The 17,918-nt window shown below is 32.1% G+C and overlaps 1 protein-coding gene across 1 annotated transcript in view; it reads left to right on the forward strand.

The window, feature by feature from the left end:
* The window catches only part of LOC134723255 (uncharacterized), a 143,813-nt gene that overhangs the window by 70,872 nt on the left and 55,023 nt on the right, over window positions 1-17,918 (forward strand). Inside the window, exon 9 of the mRNA XM_063586876.1 lies at window positions 12,225-12,257. Within this exon, the coding sequence (XP_063442946.1) occupies window positions 12,225-12,257 (33 nt within the window). The remainder of the gene's footprint in view (window positions 1-12,224; window positions 12,258-17,918) is intronic.

A 17,918-nucleotide genomic window follows, 5' to 3' on the forward strand; every position in this document is an offset into this window, starting at 1 on the left:
ATGATCCATATTCTAGTCTATAATGTTAGTGATTGGCTATTGTTAAAGATACTTATAGATTCAGGTGGATGAGACAGGCTCTTTCATAATATTTGGTTGAGGCAAACTTAAAAAGTATGAAACCAAAAATTCAACAATTTTCCCATTCTTAAAGAGGCATAACTCTAGAACAGTTTAAATGACACCAACCAATTCAAATTTGATCTGTGTTTTGTGGTAATGAGCATTGTGTATAAGTTTCATAACATTTGGATGAGGCAAACTAAAGTTAGAGAACTGAAACTGACTTTGTGACATAGGGACGGACATACTTTCGTTCAGACAAATAGATCTTATACTTAAAAAAATTTGTAAGGGTTCCACGGAACCCAGTGTCTCGCCTACTTTTGCTGTAAATCGCAGGCTCAACAAAAATGAGGAAAAAAAATCAATAAAATATTCTTCTTGATACTATCTTAATTATGATTGCAAATAAGCTTCTGTCCAAGTTTGGTAAAAATCTAGGATAGTTAATGAACCTAATAAATGTTTTGAAAACTTTTAACTGCAAACTATATGTAATGTTAACTGGAAGGAAATCTAAGTCCATTTAAAAGTAAAATACAGAACAAATCAAGTTATCTTTTTACAAAATTTACCTCTTGATACTCTCTTATGATAATAAATAAGCTTCTGTCCAAGTTTGGTACAAACCCAGGATAGTTTAAGAAAGTTATTAAAATTTTAAAAACTTTAACAACAGAGTGAATGTAATGTTTCCCCGCAGAAAAAGTAAGTCCATTTAAAAGTTAAATACGGAAAAAATAGTTTTATTTTTTTACAAAATTCAATTCTGGATACTATCTTATGATCATAAACAAGCTTCTGTTCAAGTTTGGTACAAACCGAGGTTAGTTTAAGAAAGTTATTAAAATTCTTAAAACTTTAACCACAGAGTGAATGTTATGTTTCCCCGCAGAAAAAGCTAAGTCTGAATATAAGTAAAATACGGAAAAAAATGGAATTTTATTTTTACAAATTTTACTTCAGAATACTATCTTGTGATCATAAACAAGCTTCTATCCAAGTTTGGTAGAAATCCAATATAATTTAAGAAAGTTATTAAAATTTCAAAAACTTTAACCACAGAGTGAATATTTGTGGACCCCGCTGACAACGACGCCAACGGAATGTAGGATCGCTTAGTCTCGCTTTTTCGACTAAAGTCGAAAGCTCGACAAAAACCACTACGGTGGTGGCATAAATCATGATTTTGTGCAATGCCAAAATATCAGTAACAACGGAGACAATTCTGATTGCTGGTTTCACTTAATTAAAGTTCTCAAATTAATTCATCTCAAAAACTTAATTTCCCAGATAAAAAAAACTTTAATATCTCCAAAACAATGGTTTTTGTCGAGCCTTTGACTTTAGTCGAAAAAGCGAGACTAAGCGATCCTACATTCCGTCGTCGTCGGCGGCGTCAACAAATATTCACTCTGTGGTTAAAGTTTTTGAAATTTTAATAACTTTCTTAAACTATACTGGATTTCTACCAAACTTTGACAGAAGCTTTTTTATGATCATAAGATAGTATCCAGAAGTAAATTTTGTAAAAATAAAATTCCATTTTTTCCGTATTTTACTATAAATGGACTTAGTTTTTTCTGTGGGGAAACAAAACATTCACTCTGTGGTTAAAGTTTTTAGAATTTTAATAACTTTCTCAAACTATCCTGGGTTTGTACCAAACTTGGACAGAAGCTTGTTTATGATCATAAGATAATATCCAGAAGTAAATTTTGTAAAAATAAAATTCCATTTTTTTTGTATTTTACTTTTAAATGGACTTAGTTTTTCTGCGGGGAACCATTACATTCACTCTGTGGTTAAAGTTTTTAAAATTTTAATAACTTTCTTACACTATCCTGGGTTTGTACCAAACTTGGACAGAAGCTTATTTATGATCATAAGATTGTATCCAGAAGTAAAGTTTGTGAAACGATTACTCTGTTTTTTCTGTAATTTACTTTCAAATGGACTTAGATTTTCTAACAATCATAAAATAGTAACAAGAGGAATATTTTTATTGATTTTTTTCCTCATTGTTGTTGAGCCTGCGATTTACAGCAAAAATAGGCGAGACACTGGGTTCCGCGGAACCCTTACAAATTTTCATCATATATCAGATTTCATTTTTTTTCTCAAATGTCCAAACAGCCACAGAAAGGAGGGCTACATATTCACCACTGTTCCACTGTATGTATGTCCCCTCCTCGATCAAATGTTATAAAACTTGTACATGATAGTTATTTCGAATTTGAGTGGCATCACTTTTACCGTACTTGAATTATGTACCTTTATATATGTAGGACTCTCATATAAGTGTGATGGTCTACGCTTAAGTACGATGGTGCCTCACACTAAAGTGAGATGGTAGTTTGTTTGCTAAAGTACGATGGTATATCACGCTGAAGTGTGATGGACCAATAGTGTTCAAGGGCTTTAAAAAACGTTAGAAAATTCGATGTAAAAATAGGCATTTTACAAAATCTAGTATTATAAGCTTAGGTATACCATATGTGATACGCATTATAAATAAACAGTAGTCTTGAGTGTTTCTAAAAACTGTAATAATTGCTTAAAAGATAAATTAGGTTTCACAAATCACTATATTTCTTGTAAATGAATCTTTATCAATTCCGGCGTATTAAATATTGTGATGATTGGTTTAGCTTGTTGTTCATTCTTATGGGAATATGAAACATTTATTTGTTTATACTTTGATTTAAATAAGAGTGAAAGACGATATTTGCCAAGCTTAATTCTCTCCTTTTTTGGTAGCAACTTCACATCCATGTTATATTTTCCTGCAATGTACAAAATAATGTTTTAGCTGAAAATTTATAATTAAAGCATGAAAACATGTACCTTTATTTTGCCGACCTAACTTTTCAATAAAAGCGACAACAATTCAATGGGGACAGCAGAATAAACTGCATCATAATAAATAATTCAAATGTATCCATTTTGCTTCCAATATAAAAAGCAGGATACAGGATATCTATGCCATTACTACATGTATCTATAATGGTTAGAGCCTAGAGTGAAATGTTCAACTGCAGGATACAAGTTCTTCTTCCAGCTACCAAAATACAAAGCATTTGCTTTAGCCTACAAAGCACAGTTAGGTTGAAATTAGTCATTGACATTTGGTTGAAAAGTTCTTAATAAAATATTTGTAATTTGTCTTCCAGCGTGTTCATTTTAAGTTTGTATAAACAACTGATAAAGTCATAATCCATCTTCATTTCTTACATCTATACTTTCACAGACCATCGTACTTTAGCATATGGAGGAAATCCACTTTAGCGTATACATATATAAAAAAATAAATGGTATTTCCACACTCTTGTACTTCAATTTGCCTCAACTAAATGCAACTTGTAAATAATGCTAATAATCACCAAGCACAAATCAATTTCCAAGTTGTGTGGCTTCCCTTTCAGATATTTACCAATAGATATAGGTAGATGTGGTAAAAGTGCCAATGAGACAACTCTTCATCCAAGTCATAATTTATAAAAGTAAACCATTAAGGGTCAAAGTACATTCCAGCCCTGACAATAACGCTTGTCCAATTGTCGGTACCAGAGGGAAAAAAGGTCAGACAAGTAAAAGCTGTATCAAGCTTGTCCATCGGGACAAGTACAATTATTCAGCAGGTACTTTTTAATAGGTAAAAGTTATACTATTTTCGGAAACCAGTCTTTTAAACATAAAAGCTACCCTCACACTGTGTAAATATCTGTGAGAATATTTGTTTCAGCATGAAACCTATTTATCCAAAGTGGGAGTGCTCCGATAAAAATTTATAACAGCTAAATACCTGTAATAAACAAAAAATTGGTTTCTTTCCCCCTTACTTATATTCCCTATCAAAAAATGTTCCTTGTTAGAAAAAAGGACAAAGAACTTCTGAAGGATTTGCCTTCAACTGCAATTATATTGTATGCTGGCGAAGCAAAACTATCTATAGCCTCTGCATGTTTATGCACCTGTCCTGATTGATCCAGGGGCCTGTGGTTTAGCAGTTATCATTTGTTGATGTTGTTCATTGGTATTTTCCCGTTTGGATATATAAATTAGATCGATGGTTTTCCTGTTCCAATTGTGTACGCTAATAATTTTGTGGTCTTTAATAGCTTTGTGTTTGGTCTGTATCAAAGCCCTGTGTAAAAGACTGTACTTTGACCTGTGTTTGTTATTATCAGGTTGAGAACACCCCTCCCTCAGACAAAGGTCATTTAACTGATGTAGAAAAGAAAATAGCAATGATTTGTATAGATCTTCTTAGAAATCTTTTAATTTTTGTACTCAAAAAGAGTTACATCATAAACAACTTTGTACAAACTTTTCCTAAAAGAGGGGTCCCCTTATTTTGAATAATATTAAACTGTTTAAAGTTATTTCTTGGTGAACAGGGAAAAATACTTCAGAAATTAAATAAATTAAAATTTTCTTATTGCTCGCTCGCCCAAAATTTTGGAGTCCAAAAATCTGTAGAACAAGTATTTTAAATTGGTGTGGCCTAAGTACAAAAAAAACAATACTGACAATATGGTGACCTATAGTTGTCTCTTTGGAAATCAGACTTCTTCTTTTTATTGATTGCATTTCAATAAACTTTTTTCAACTTAAAAAAAACAGGATACAAATCCAATGAGTGTACTGGACTAACAGATGGTGCCTTATGTTAAGAGTCTGATGAGACTGACATTGATAAAAAAAAAACTAGAACCTTAGTCCTGTGACATGACTAGATTCAGTTGTACTTGACTCATATTTTTGAAAAGTATTTCAAATAAAAAAAAATACATCAAATCTTGTCTATTGTTTAAATTCGTTTTGTTCCTTTAATCAACTAATAATGTAAAAAAAAAAAAGAGAGAGAGACGAAAGATACCAAAGGACAATCAAACTCATAAAAAGGTTATTTTAATAGAAATTTTTTGGACAAGTAACAATTTCATTCGGACAAGTAAATTTTGGTATGTACTTGTCCTACAGGGAAAAAAAGTTATTGTAGAGGCCTGGCTATCGTTTCACAAAGAATTGTACGACAATCTTAGATCATGCGATAGTGGTTAGTCAAATCGTTAGTTTTTGACCGTTTCATTAACAATCGTAAGTCGAATTTTATCGCAAGTTTGATAGTAAACTTACGAGTATTAACAGGCAGTCGTAAGTCAAATCGTAGTGACTTTACCTATCGACAATTTGTTAAAATCAACAACATTACATTATCTCAAAGAAAAATAAGTTTCGTTGGATGAATAACCATAAAAAGTTTAAACGAGTGAATGGGCTATAGCGAGGGGTCGGTACGTCGTGTTACGGTGCATGCACCTTTATAACTATTTAAAATTGTGTACTAAATACTCAGCAAAAAGAAAACAATAAAAGCTTATTTACTAGTTCTACATCATTTATCACTCATGTTTAACACGGTCTTTATGAAGACAACAATAAATACATGATTTGTCAAGCTTTCAAATTACAATCCTAAGTCGAAGACCCCCTCCCTCCTATTCCATCTAATGCATGTCATGTGGTCAGCGGAGGACGATGCTCTTCATTAATATACATTTTTGTGTATGTATTACGATTATTTAAAAAAAAATAACAGTCCAAAAATTGAGAAAACAATAATTTATAAGTAGCTACATATGAGTGTAACATTTGGTACGAATCCATAGTTTTAATGTAATTTAGTGATTACATCAGTTGCCATGCCCTCTATCAGGTTCGTATTTTTTAAAGGTATAAAATGTATGCTTCAACCCCGTACTCAATACCTGCTTGGATCTTTCTAATAATTCTAGGTTTGAAAACTATGATAATAATTCACTTTGCCGTTAGTGGATTGTTTATGCTTATTTATATACTTTATCCATTTTCAAATAAAGAATATTATAGGCAGGGTTTGACACTAACGCTAGCCAGCTAGCCCGAGACTAGTGACTTTTGTGCATATTTTAAATCCTAAATTTTCCAAACCTAAATATGTTTTATTCATTTTCATTTTTTTAAGGTGACGAAATTCTTATTTTTAAGCATTCAAGTGGATGGAAAGAAACATTAGAATGTCTTTATTTTTTCAAGTTCATGCCTTGATGAAAGAAAAAAATCAACTCAAATACCAAATAAAATAAAAAACTATTATTTATATATGGTCTCATTGACATTTACCTTCACTCCATTTCAGCTTCAGATAAATATCTCCTCGAAGTCAAGATGTTGAAAGTCAGGATTTGGGAACTTAAGAAATGAGCACGAGCGAAAATATTTTCTTTGTGTCAAAATATTACAATTTTTTATTGTATAGGCAGCGCACAGTAGGTTGTCTATTGATTATGCATTACCATGTCAAAAAAAGTTTGTTCAGTGTATACAGAGTTTGAAGTAAAAATCGTTCATTTTGTCTTTAAAAACTATGAATTTTGTTGATTTTGCATTAAAAAAATTATCGTATTATCTCGATCGTGAAAGACAATGCGTGACCAGACAGACATACATGTAGGACGTTTGTGGATCTGTGTTTTTTATACCATTGTTCTATAGTCATTCTTCCCCCATGCGTGGGAGATAAGTACACACATTACGTTCAGAAAAGCAACGTAAACCTCTATTTTTTTTAACTAAAAAAATACTCTCAAAATATTATATCTGTAATTCTAGCAAATTTTCGATATATTAATGATCAACTTTCTAAAGTCTGTATCTCGATCAAGGCTATCATTGTTGCCTATTGGAAAATTAATGGAATATAAAAACAATTTGCACTAGCTTAAGTGTGTACTGTAATACTTAAAGAGCATATGGTCCAAGAACACAGTTATTTCGTTGTGCATTTCTTTTAGAACAAATTCACTGCTGGACCAAATCTCTTCTTTACTTTTAAACACAGCCCTCAATTTAGTGTAACAATTTCTATTTGAGGCATAAAACATGAAGAAATAAATAGAAGGGGTATAAAGAAAAATGGCAACTGACACACTTTCCACACTAGGGTCTATGTTATTGTTCCCACACCATATTTGTGTATGAATGTTCTATTCACCTTTATCATCCCCATTATACATGTTGCTATGAACAGAATAACATTTCCATTCTTAATTGTATAAAAAATAAATACAAAGGCGTCACGATTTCCCGATGGTTACAACACAAAATCAGGCATTAATGAAAATGGCGACCGGTTCAAGTTAATGCATCGATTTATTTAATTCAAAATTAATGATTAAAAACAAATTGCTGACTGGTCCTGTAATTAAAAAAAAGTTAAATGAAGGTCTGTTTATAGAAAAGAGAATATAAGGGGCTATAACGTTATAGAAAATTGGTAAAAAAAAAATGAACCAAGAAAAAGAGGCAGAAATAACAAAGATAGCGAATAATGTGCTGAATAGAGAATAATGAACAGAATTTTCAAAGATTATAGAATTTTTTTTTAACAAATTAAGTTATAAAAATTATAAGTAAACCACACCACAACCCTCTTATGTTCGTAATATCTCTTTTTAGAGTAACACTGAATTCAAGATCATAGCACAATCGTGAAGAAATTGAGACAAAGGGATGTGCATCAACGGGATATAAGATTTGCCCTTTATATATACACAAACTAAAAATTAAGCATAACCCAAAGAATAAGTAATTTTGGCCGGAAAATTTCAACCCCAAGATACCAAAAAAATAATGAAAAAATAGACATGTGTGCTTTTATTCTTTTTTAATCTCCTGATGACTATTATATTTGTTTGATGATACAGTAACAAATGCACCACATAGCGTAACCCTGAATAAAATATGAAATAAAAATATGCATATACTTTTTTCATTTCCATAAATTTTTTGGCTCTTGCCTAATGGGTTCCTTCTTTTAAAAAAAAGCCTAGACACGCATCAGAAACTATCACAAAGCTTAACACACTTATACCTGTTCATAAAAACATTAATAGTAAAAAATGTCTCAAGTGAATTTGACAGGTGTATTTTTTCATTCTCCAACAATAGCAAAAACAGACTGCGCATGAAAAAAAACAACCACTGCCAGTCAATTTTTCTAGTAAAATGCTAACCTCATTAAACCTAATTGCCATACTAACATAAAACTGATAACTATTTCAAAATAAGATCATGATGGTATGAATTTTCCTCCTTGTTTTGAAAGAACGATTCTTTTTATAGACTTGAACGCGGCTGTCAAAGAAAGCATCCATTTTTTATTATAATCGTAAGTTTATGTTACGTTTACATTGCGTTTGCGATAACCTTTGTGAAACACTCGTAGTAAAATCTTAAGCTTAACGTAAGTTCAATAGAAAACGTAAATCGTACGATTCTTTGTGAAACGATAGCCTGCATTCTTCATCACAGATCCTTGGCTCACACTGAACAGAAATCTATAAAGGGTCCCAAAAATGACAAGTATAAAACCATTCAGATGGAAAAACCAACGGTTTAATCTACTGTAAAAGTCGAAATTTTGGTTAGGGATTTAATTTTGTTTATTTCGTGGATAAAAAATATCCATTAAATTAAAAAACCCACTGATAATTTGACTAGATTTACATTATTTTATGATCAGACAAAATCATATTGACATTTTATAAAAGATAAACATAAATGCATACAATAAAATGAAGATGTTAATTGAAGAGACAACAAAAACGTTTTCTTTCAGTCAGATCATGGAAGTAATATTACTTCCATGGTCAGATGATACTTGTTATCCTAATCTTTTATTTGTACAATAATAAATTATGATCAAGAACTGTCAATCAATGTCATTTAACAGTCTGATGCGTCTGTAATGAACTCATGCTGTAATTACACAATCATTGTCCTTGGATAAAACATGGAAGGTATGTAAGAGTCAGTTAGCGTGTGTAGATCACAACAGTTAACAACTAATAGCTTTTCAAAATTAAGGCTAGCCATCTCTTGGCCAGAGACGTCTCTGTCTTGGCTGATGAAATTGGAAAGTGTTCTCGCTTCGTAGATTAAATCATTCAGAATAGCCTTGCATATCAATCATCAAATTTTATCACACACGTGAGGTCACACATTATGAAAAGGTATCTATACTATTAAACGAGAAGACCTCATTTTGGGTGTCGCTTCTCTTCCTTCCACAATAAATCAATCATCATGCCTCTGTGTCCTATAGGTAACATGCATAGTCGCATTTGTCATCCATTCTTATGATTATTCAGATTGAGTTATTTTGGGAGAAAAACGAAAAAAAAGGAGTCCGGAAATGATTCCGTCATCCGACTGACTTTTAGTCATAGATAAGATTTCCTGTTTGAAACATGCACAAATACAACCAATCGTATGATAGATAAAAATAAAGAAAAAAAGATAAGCCAATCAGACCGTTCTCCATATCATGGTGTTTAGTTTGCAATAACCACAACTATTATACCTCCTTAGAGAGGACAATTATTTTTCGCGTTTATCTACATGTAAACTACGATTATTCTTCTTTAATATACAGAGATTATTCTGTCTACTGTTTTTTTTTAAATGTTTGCTATTCAAGAGGTCATACCAGTTGCATTTATATTAAAATAAGTAAAACATGTGACACAAGTACAACCAATCGTAGAGCGTTGTCCATATCAAGGTGTTTAGATCGCAAAAATCACAACTATTATATTCTTTAGAGAGGACAAATATTGTTCGCGTTTATCTACATGTAAACTGCGATTATACTACTTTAATATATATAGACTCTCTGTATTCTGTCAGGGAATTTCTATGTATGATTTATTGTTAAAAGGGAAAATAGCGATTTGGCAAAAATGAAAGTAAGGTAGAGATTAGTGGGAGGCAGGACCTTTTTCGGGGCGTCGGGATCGGGTTTTTTAAGCTCGGGATTTGGGGATTGATCCTTACGGGATCCGGGAATATATTTTTTTGATTTCGGGATATGAATTTCTTTAAATTCTGCATATCGGGATTTCAGGGTTTTAAACCCTGGATTTCGGTATCAGGACCCCTCCGATCGCCCAACCCCTCAAATTAGCCTTAGTCGGTATTAGTCATTATTTTATACATGATTCAAATCCTACCATTGGCATATTAATAAGGCCCCCAAAAAAGCACTGATGAATTGTCATAGAAGCATATTTTTAAGACTAATAATGGTCTATATATAAGCAGTTACATTTATTTCATGTTTGAAACGGTGCAAATTTTTAATTTGATTTGTTTTTTACCAAAAGAAGCAGTGTAGCAAAGGAGAAGAGTAATTGTGGTCGTAGGCCAGAAACACGAATATAATTGAATTTAACAGAAAGGAAACAAATATCGGACTTTGGAAAAAGGGAGATATCTTTTATTTAATTCTCTATACATAATATCTTTTACCAAAAATCATCCTACAACAGTTCACAAGCTGTATATGCCCGCGATTTTGCGGGTGTGTTCTAGTATCGTTGAACGTTGTATGTGTTTTCAACTCTAGAAGCTTTGGCTATTTATAGATAAAAGTTACCTGTGTATCAATTATGCATGATTAATGACCAGGCAAAATCTAATTGCTAAAATAGAGGGACAAATCGGATACTTTATCATGTTTATGGGATTGAAAGACATTTACTAGGTTCAAATCAATGAACTTTATTTATTCACGTCTCATAATATCTTACAATCAGGTAGTTAGAAGCATTCAGCCAACAGACTTTTAACGCCTCCTAGGAGACGTTAATAAGTGGTCACTGTTTAAAAATGCAGTTCTTGATTTTTCCCCAAGGGTAAACTTCAAGGTAACTTAGTTTTATTGAGTATTATCAATGATAAAATAACATTTACATAATTTTTTTCGCAACTTAAAAACCAAGAAAATTAATCCCCATGAACTTACTTTTTTTTTACTTAGTTTTTGGGACAGAACCATGAAAATTTATGTGTATAAATACATACAGTATATGAAAAACGAGAAACTAGAAACATTTATGAACCACATCAACAAACAATAAACATTGAACATCAGGTTCAAACAAATCAAGCAAAGGAGGCATTAAGGGCTACCATTGTTCATTTATAAGTATGTACTGAAATTGGTTTTCATTCAATAACTTTAGTTTTCCTAAACTAAATATTATATACAATGCGTATTACCATCAAAAATAGATCACTTACAATTTGTTTGTGTGGCTTCACTTTTACATTTCTGAAGTTATGTCCCTTTACAAAAAGAAAAATTGATGAATTTGGTATTCATTCACAAGCAGGGGCATTTGTGCCAATTTATATCCAATAGTTTCATGTGCTCATTCTTCTTTAATTGAATTTTATTGCCACATCTAGGGGCATTATGGTTTTTGTTCTGTGTTCCCATTCATTTGTCTGTCTGTCTTTTGTTCAAGGGTCTGTCCCTGAAGTTGAAGTCCAATCAATTTGAAACTTAGCATACATAACCCTGTGATATTATCTTTTTTAATTTTAATGCCAAACTAGAGTTTTTACACCAATTTCATGGTCCAGTGAACATAGATAATAATAGTGTCAGTGGGGCATCCATGTACCATGGGCACATTCTTGTTATCCTGTGATTTTAATATTTGAACAAGTTTATTGGTCCCAGTAGGAAAAGAAAAGTCTTTGTCATTGTTTGCCCTTTGGCCATTAAATAGCATTCAGGTCAGCTGGATAAATTTTTTGCTCAAATAAGGCCATAGTTATTATATTTTTAGTTTTACGAAATTTTTTGACAAAACCAAAGGGAAGGAGGACGAAAAAAAAAAAAAAAAAAAAACGGCTGCTGCTGATTTTTTTTTTAATACCAACCGTCAATATCAAATTTTTTTTTTTTATCTCACCAGGAAATTTTCTACTAGTGTAACAACTATTTTTTTTTCTTGACAAGGTTTGAATTGAAAATCAGTGTGCAACAACTTACTAAATCACCAAGAGCATAAATTTAGATTCTTTCATGCAGTTATGAACTAAAATTTATTTTTTTTTGCATGAAAAACACTGGGTCGGAGGAGAAAAAAAATTAAAAATCAACATTTTTAATTTTATTTTTTTTCCTATTTGGCAAAAATTAGGGAAGGAGGGTTCGTAAAACTAAAAATAAAAAAACTACGGCCTAATCTCGCACTTTTAAATTTTTTATTGTTTGATCATGTTATCTGAATTGTTATCTCATGAAAAACTTATATTTCCAGCTTACATATTCAAATACGAAATGATGAAGACATGTAAGTACATATAAAATCAGTAAATAGTATTATCCTTTATATTATGTATTGAGATGTTATGACATCTGTGTCACAAATGAATTATGTATGTGCAGCATGTGCCAGTTTTCTGCCAAACTTTTCAAAATGCTTTGATAAACTGAACATGTAACCCAAAGTAGAAATAGAAGATATGTATGTAGAAATTTTAGCTAAAAGTTTTAATTAGATGTTCTAATGAATCCTTTGGCCATTTATGTTGAACCTGCAATATTGATGCTGCAATATAAAGCATTCCTTAGGTAGCAATATATTAATACACAGTTAGAAGATTAGTTTCACATTTTAAATATGAAAGTTTTTGTGCAATAAAATTGATTTCAGATAGTTAAAGAATAAATAATATGGCTTTCTACATGGGTTTACATGAACATCAAGATTGTTTTTTTAATGTTTTCAGGGCCGTAGTGTAATGGAGGCAAATGCCTCACTTTTGAAACGACGACCAAACTTTCAAATTGTCATTTTTTTTACTCATGTATTTTACATTATCAATATGCCAGTTTCGAGTTTCAAATTATCTACAGACACACTACATACAGTGTGTCCAATCTGCAGCAGCGACTGCAGCTTTTACCAAAGCAGTGACGCTTAAAAAAAAAAAGTGTTCCGAATACAAATCAAAATCAAAAAAATTGAAACAAATCTTAAAGTCGTTACAAAACTGGTTGAAGACGGTTGAAAAAGATAACTCATGAGTATAAACACCCCCTATAAGTATGCTGGCTTATTACTTTCCATGGTTCATTTTTGTATCGATAACGCTATAGCTACCAATGTTTACACGTCTATCAACTCACTGAACAACAAATGCTAATCGATAAAATATAAATTGACCAAAAATAATTATACATAATTAATTTAAACAAAATCATGAAGCGCCTTTTCTATGGAAGTCTTTGGTGTATAAGGAAATTCATGATTTTTATTTATCTTTAATAAAAGTATAGAATATATTTTTGATATTGTTTGAAAATATTGTTTTTGTGGGTTTTTTCTGAGCATTGTCTGGTTGTATGCTAGCGTGTTCCACTGATTCTAGTGCGGTAGGTCGTGGGTTCTAACCCCGGAAGGTCAAACCAATGACTTAAAAACTGGTAGAATAATGTGTCCTGTGTTGCGTTCAATATCGTAGCGGCTACGTAATGCTAAGTAGATTTCGACTATTGAATGTGTAGCTATAGACTAGTTGTTACATAGATATTGATAGCAGCTACGTAACCGCCACAAAGCTGCTACGATATTGAACTCAACCCAGGTAGGTTGACATGTCTTTCAGCTGAATGTTTACAGATAACTTGTGATCACTTGTGGCATTAGAATGCTTAAAACATGTTCTCGTCTTCTAGATGCTTATAACTTGCTACTGGACATAAATATATATACATGTATCTACATAAGAACGTGTGTTGAAGCTTTTCGATAGTACAGGTCACAGGAGAATCGGAAAGTTTTGGTTGACTAACAGATATTAATTTTAATATTTACTTATAGGCTAGCTAATAAAAATAACGCATTTCTGCTATATTTTTTTGTTTGTTTTTTATTATAAATGGAAATGCTGAAATAAGCTATCTTCTCCCGTTTCAGACACTCGAACCCCAGTAAAAAAAGGCTCAAAATTTTTTTGCCTCACTTTAAATAAACATGCGCCTAGGCCTTGGTTTTATAGGCTATTTTCCTTTTTGAATGTATATATTTTCACATCTGCACCACACATACAGAGGGTGGCCAAAAGTATTTGTCAAATATGGCTGCCTTGTGAATTAACAATAAACTGCTTCTAAAATGAATCTTATTTTACTAGTCAATAAAGAAAAATAAAACAAAATATCTTTTATATTTAGTACGGTGTCCCTTTAATCTAATAACATGAATAATTCTCTTAGGAATTAAGTCATACAAACTACTAATGTAATTAAAAGGAATTCTTAATTTGCCAAATCTAAAAAATCTCCCTGTACAGTTCATCTTTCAAATTTATGTTATACACCCGAACTTGAAGTTTTCTTTTGATAGACATACAACCATACATTTTCAATAATGTTCAAATTGGGTGATTGTGCTGGCCAACTCATTTTTTTAGGGGTGTTCTCGCTATGTAAGCTTGAGTCGAATGAGCCCTATGAATCGGAGCATTGTCATCCTGGAAAAAATAGTCATTTATAGGAAAATGTCTTGCAATAACTGGCCAAATATAATCCTCCAGAATGCTGATATACTTGTCAGCGTTTATATATCCCTCAACCTTCATTAGTGTCCCTACACCTTGATAGCAGATACATCTGATAACAACTTTCATTCTGTACACTCCTCATGAAACCTCAAACCTCATCTTACAGTATGTTCAGACACTTGTACATCCCTTTGTTCATTAAACTCCGAAGTTATGTCAGCAAGCGGTGTTCTCCAATCTTTTTTGACAATTTTTATTAAATCTTCTGATAATGCCAGATATTGTAGACCTAGGCTTTTGTTATATTCTTGCAATTTCAGATATTTTGTCTCCATTTCTAAACAAATCTAAAGCAATTAGTTTAAGGTCCAGTGACAATTCTTTCCCTTTCCTGCCTATGGCTTCTACACATGAAAACAATAACAAATGCACATCTGATGACAATATGACGTTTACATACATACTTTCATTTTAAAATTATAATTCTGGACGTTCCCTTGTTGTTGACAAAAGATAGATAAAATTGACTTTGAATGTCAAGTCATTATAATTGTGGAATTTTGGCTGCCATATTTAACAAGTAGTTTTGGCCACCCCATGAAGGTCCAAAAATGAATGTAGTTTTTGTCGAGCCTGCAACTTTTGTTGCAGAAAGCTCCACATAGGGGTAGTGATCCGGTGGCTACGGCGGTGGCGGCGGTGTTAGCTCACTTCTTAAAAGCTTTATATTTTAGAAGGTAGAAGACCTGGATGCTTCATACTTTGTATATAGATGCCTCATGTTACGAACTTTCCGTCAGTCACATGTTCAATGTCCTTGACCTCATTTTCATGGTTCAGTGACTACTTGAAAAAAAAGTTCAGATTTTTATACAACCGCAAATTTTGAAAAAAATTTCATCGTATATTGCTATCACGTTGGCGTCATCGTCGGCGTCCGAATACTTTTAGTTTTCGCACTCTAACTTAAGTAAAAGTGAATAGAAATCTATGAAATTTTAACACAAGGTATCTGACCATAAAAGGAAGGTTGGTATTGATTTTGGGAGTTTTGGTCCCAACATTTAAGGAAATAGGGGCCAAAAAGGGCCCAAATAAGCATTTTCTTGGTTTTCGCACTATAACTTTAGTTTAAGTTAATAGAAATCTATGAAATTTTGACACAAGGTTTATGACCACAAAAGAAAGGTTGGGATTGATTTTGGGAGTTTTGGTCCCAACAGTTTAGGAAAAAGGGGCCCAAAGGGTCCAAAATTAAACTTTATTTGATTTCATCAAAAATTGAATAAATGGGGTTCTTTGATATGCCAAATCTAACTGTGTATGTAGATTCTTCATTTTTGGTCCCGTTTTCAAATTGGCCTACATTAAGGTCTAAAGGGTCCATAATTAAACTAAGTTTGATTTTAACAAAAATTAAATTCTTGGGCCTCTTTGATATGCTGAATCTAAACATGTACTTAGATTTTTTATTATGGGCCCAGTTTTCAAGTTGGTCCAAATCAGGATCTAAAATTATTATATTAAGTATTGTGCAATAGCAAGTCTTTTCAATTGCATAGTATTGTGCAATGGCAAGAAATATCTAATTTCACAATATTGTGAAATAGCAATTTTTTTTTTTAATTAGAGTTATCTTTCTTTGTCCAGAATAGTAAGCAAGAAATATCTTATTGCAAGAATTTTTTTTAATTGGAGTTATCTTTCTTTGTCCAGAATCAACTTAAATCTTTGTTATATACAATATACAATGTATATTCACTTTTTACTACCAACTGATAAATTTAAATAATCTTTACCATTCAGTGATAACAAGCAGTTTTTTTACATCTTAATATTTTATGATGTATTTAAATGAGTAGTTATTGTTGCAAACTCCATTAGAAAATTTTAATTGAGATTAGTTTTGGAATAAGGGAGAGGGGGATGTGATTAAAAAATTGGGTTCAATTCTTCTCATTTGAAATTTCATAAATAAAAAGAAAATTTCTTCAAACATTTTTTTGAGAGGATTAATATTCAACAGCATAGCGAATTACTCTAAGAGAAAACAAAAAATTTAAGTTCATTAGAACACATTCATTCTGTGTCAGAAACCTATGCTGTGTCAACTATTTAATCACAATCCAAATTTAGAGCTGAATCCAGCTTGAATGTTGTGTCCATACTTGCCCCAACTGTTCAGGGTTCAACCTCTGCGGTCGTAGAAAGCTACGCCCTGCGGAGCATCTGGTTTGTAATGTTAAATTCTCTCTTATTATAATTTATTGGATAACTATATTTGGTATGTGCGTACCTTGCAAGGTCCTCATGCCTGTCAGACAGTTTTTCCTTGACCTCCACCTCACTCCATGGATCAGTGAACAAGGTTAAGTTTTCGTGGTCAAGTCCATATCTCAGATACTATAAGCAATAGGTCTTGTATATTTGGTGTATGGAAGGACTGTTAGGTGTACATGTCCAACTGGCAGGTGTCATCTGACCTTGACCTCATTTTCATGGTTCAGTGGTTATAGTTAAGTTTTTGTGTTTTGGTCTGTTTTTCTTATACTATATGCAATAGGTCTACTATAATGTGTGTATGGAATGATTGTAAGGTGTACATGTCTTGCTGACAGGTGTCATCTGACCTTGACCTCATTTTCATGGTTCAGTGGTCAAAGTTAAGTTTTTTAGTTTGGTCTATTTTTCTAATACTTTATGCATTAGGTCAACTATATTTGGTGTATGGAAATATTTTATGATCTATATGTCGGTTACACAGGTTTTATTTGACCTTGACCTAATTTTCACGGTCCATTGCTAAGTTTTAAGTGTTTGTGTTTTGGTCTGTTTTTCTTTATTTATAAGCAATAAGTCAACTATATTTGTTGTATTGAAGAATTGTTAGCTGTACATGTCTGCCTGGCATGGTTCATCTGACCTTGACCTCATTTTCATGGTTCATTGATCAATGTTTCATTTTCTTGGTTAATGTTGAGTTAATGTGACAGTTGTGATAAGGCAGTGTCTGCGCGTACCCGCATGCGGGTACGAATAGTCAAATCGCCGTTCTAGGCTGCGCGTACCCACATCCGGTTTTCCTATAAAAGGCCATCGAATCGGGAATGAAACGTAAAATATGTAAGAAAATTATCGATAGTATAGGGATTTCGTGTAGAACGAGTGAAGAATATGAAAAAATAATATTTTCAAATTGTATTTATTAATTAAAATTAAATGCACAATGATGGAAAATGAAACTGTACAGTCCCTGAAAAGAAAAAAGTAAAATAAAACTACTAAAATTAAAGCTGGAGTTTATAAAAATTAAAGAAGCAAGTTATAATATCAATTTAAACCAATTACAAAAGATTCATGTAACTAATTAAGATTTGGAACATCAAATATGATTGTTTTGGCATGGATTTCAAACCGGCTGCACATTTCAAATGTTGCCAGCCTCC

This window comes from Mytilus trossulus, chromosome 6 (assembly GCF_036588685.1).
Source record: "Mytilus trossulus isolate FHL-02 chromosome 6, PNRI_Mtr1.1.1.hap1, whole genome shotgun sequence".
NCBI lineage: Eukaryota > Metazoa > Mollusca > Bivalvia > Mytilida > Mytilidae > Mytilus > Mytilus trossulus.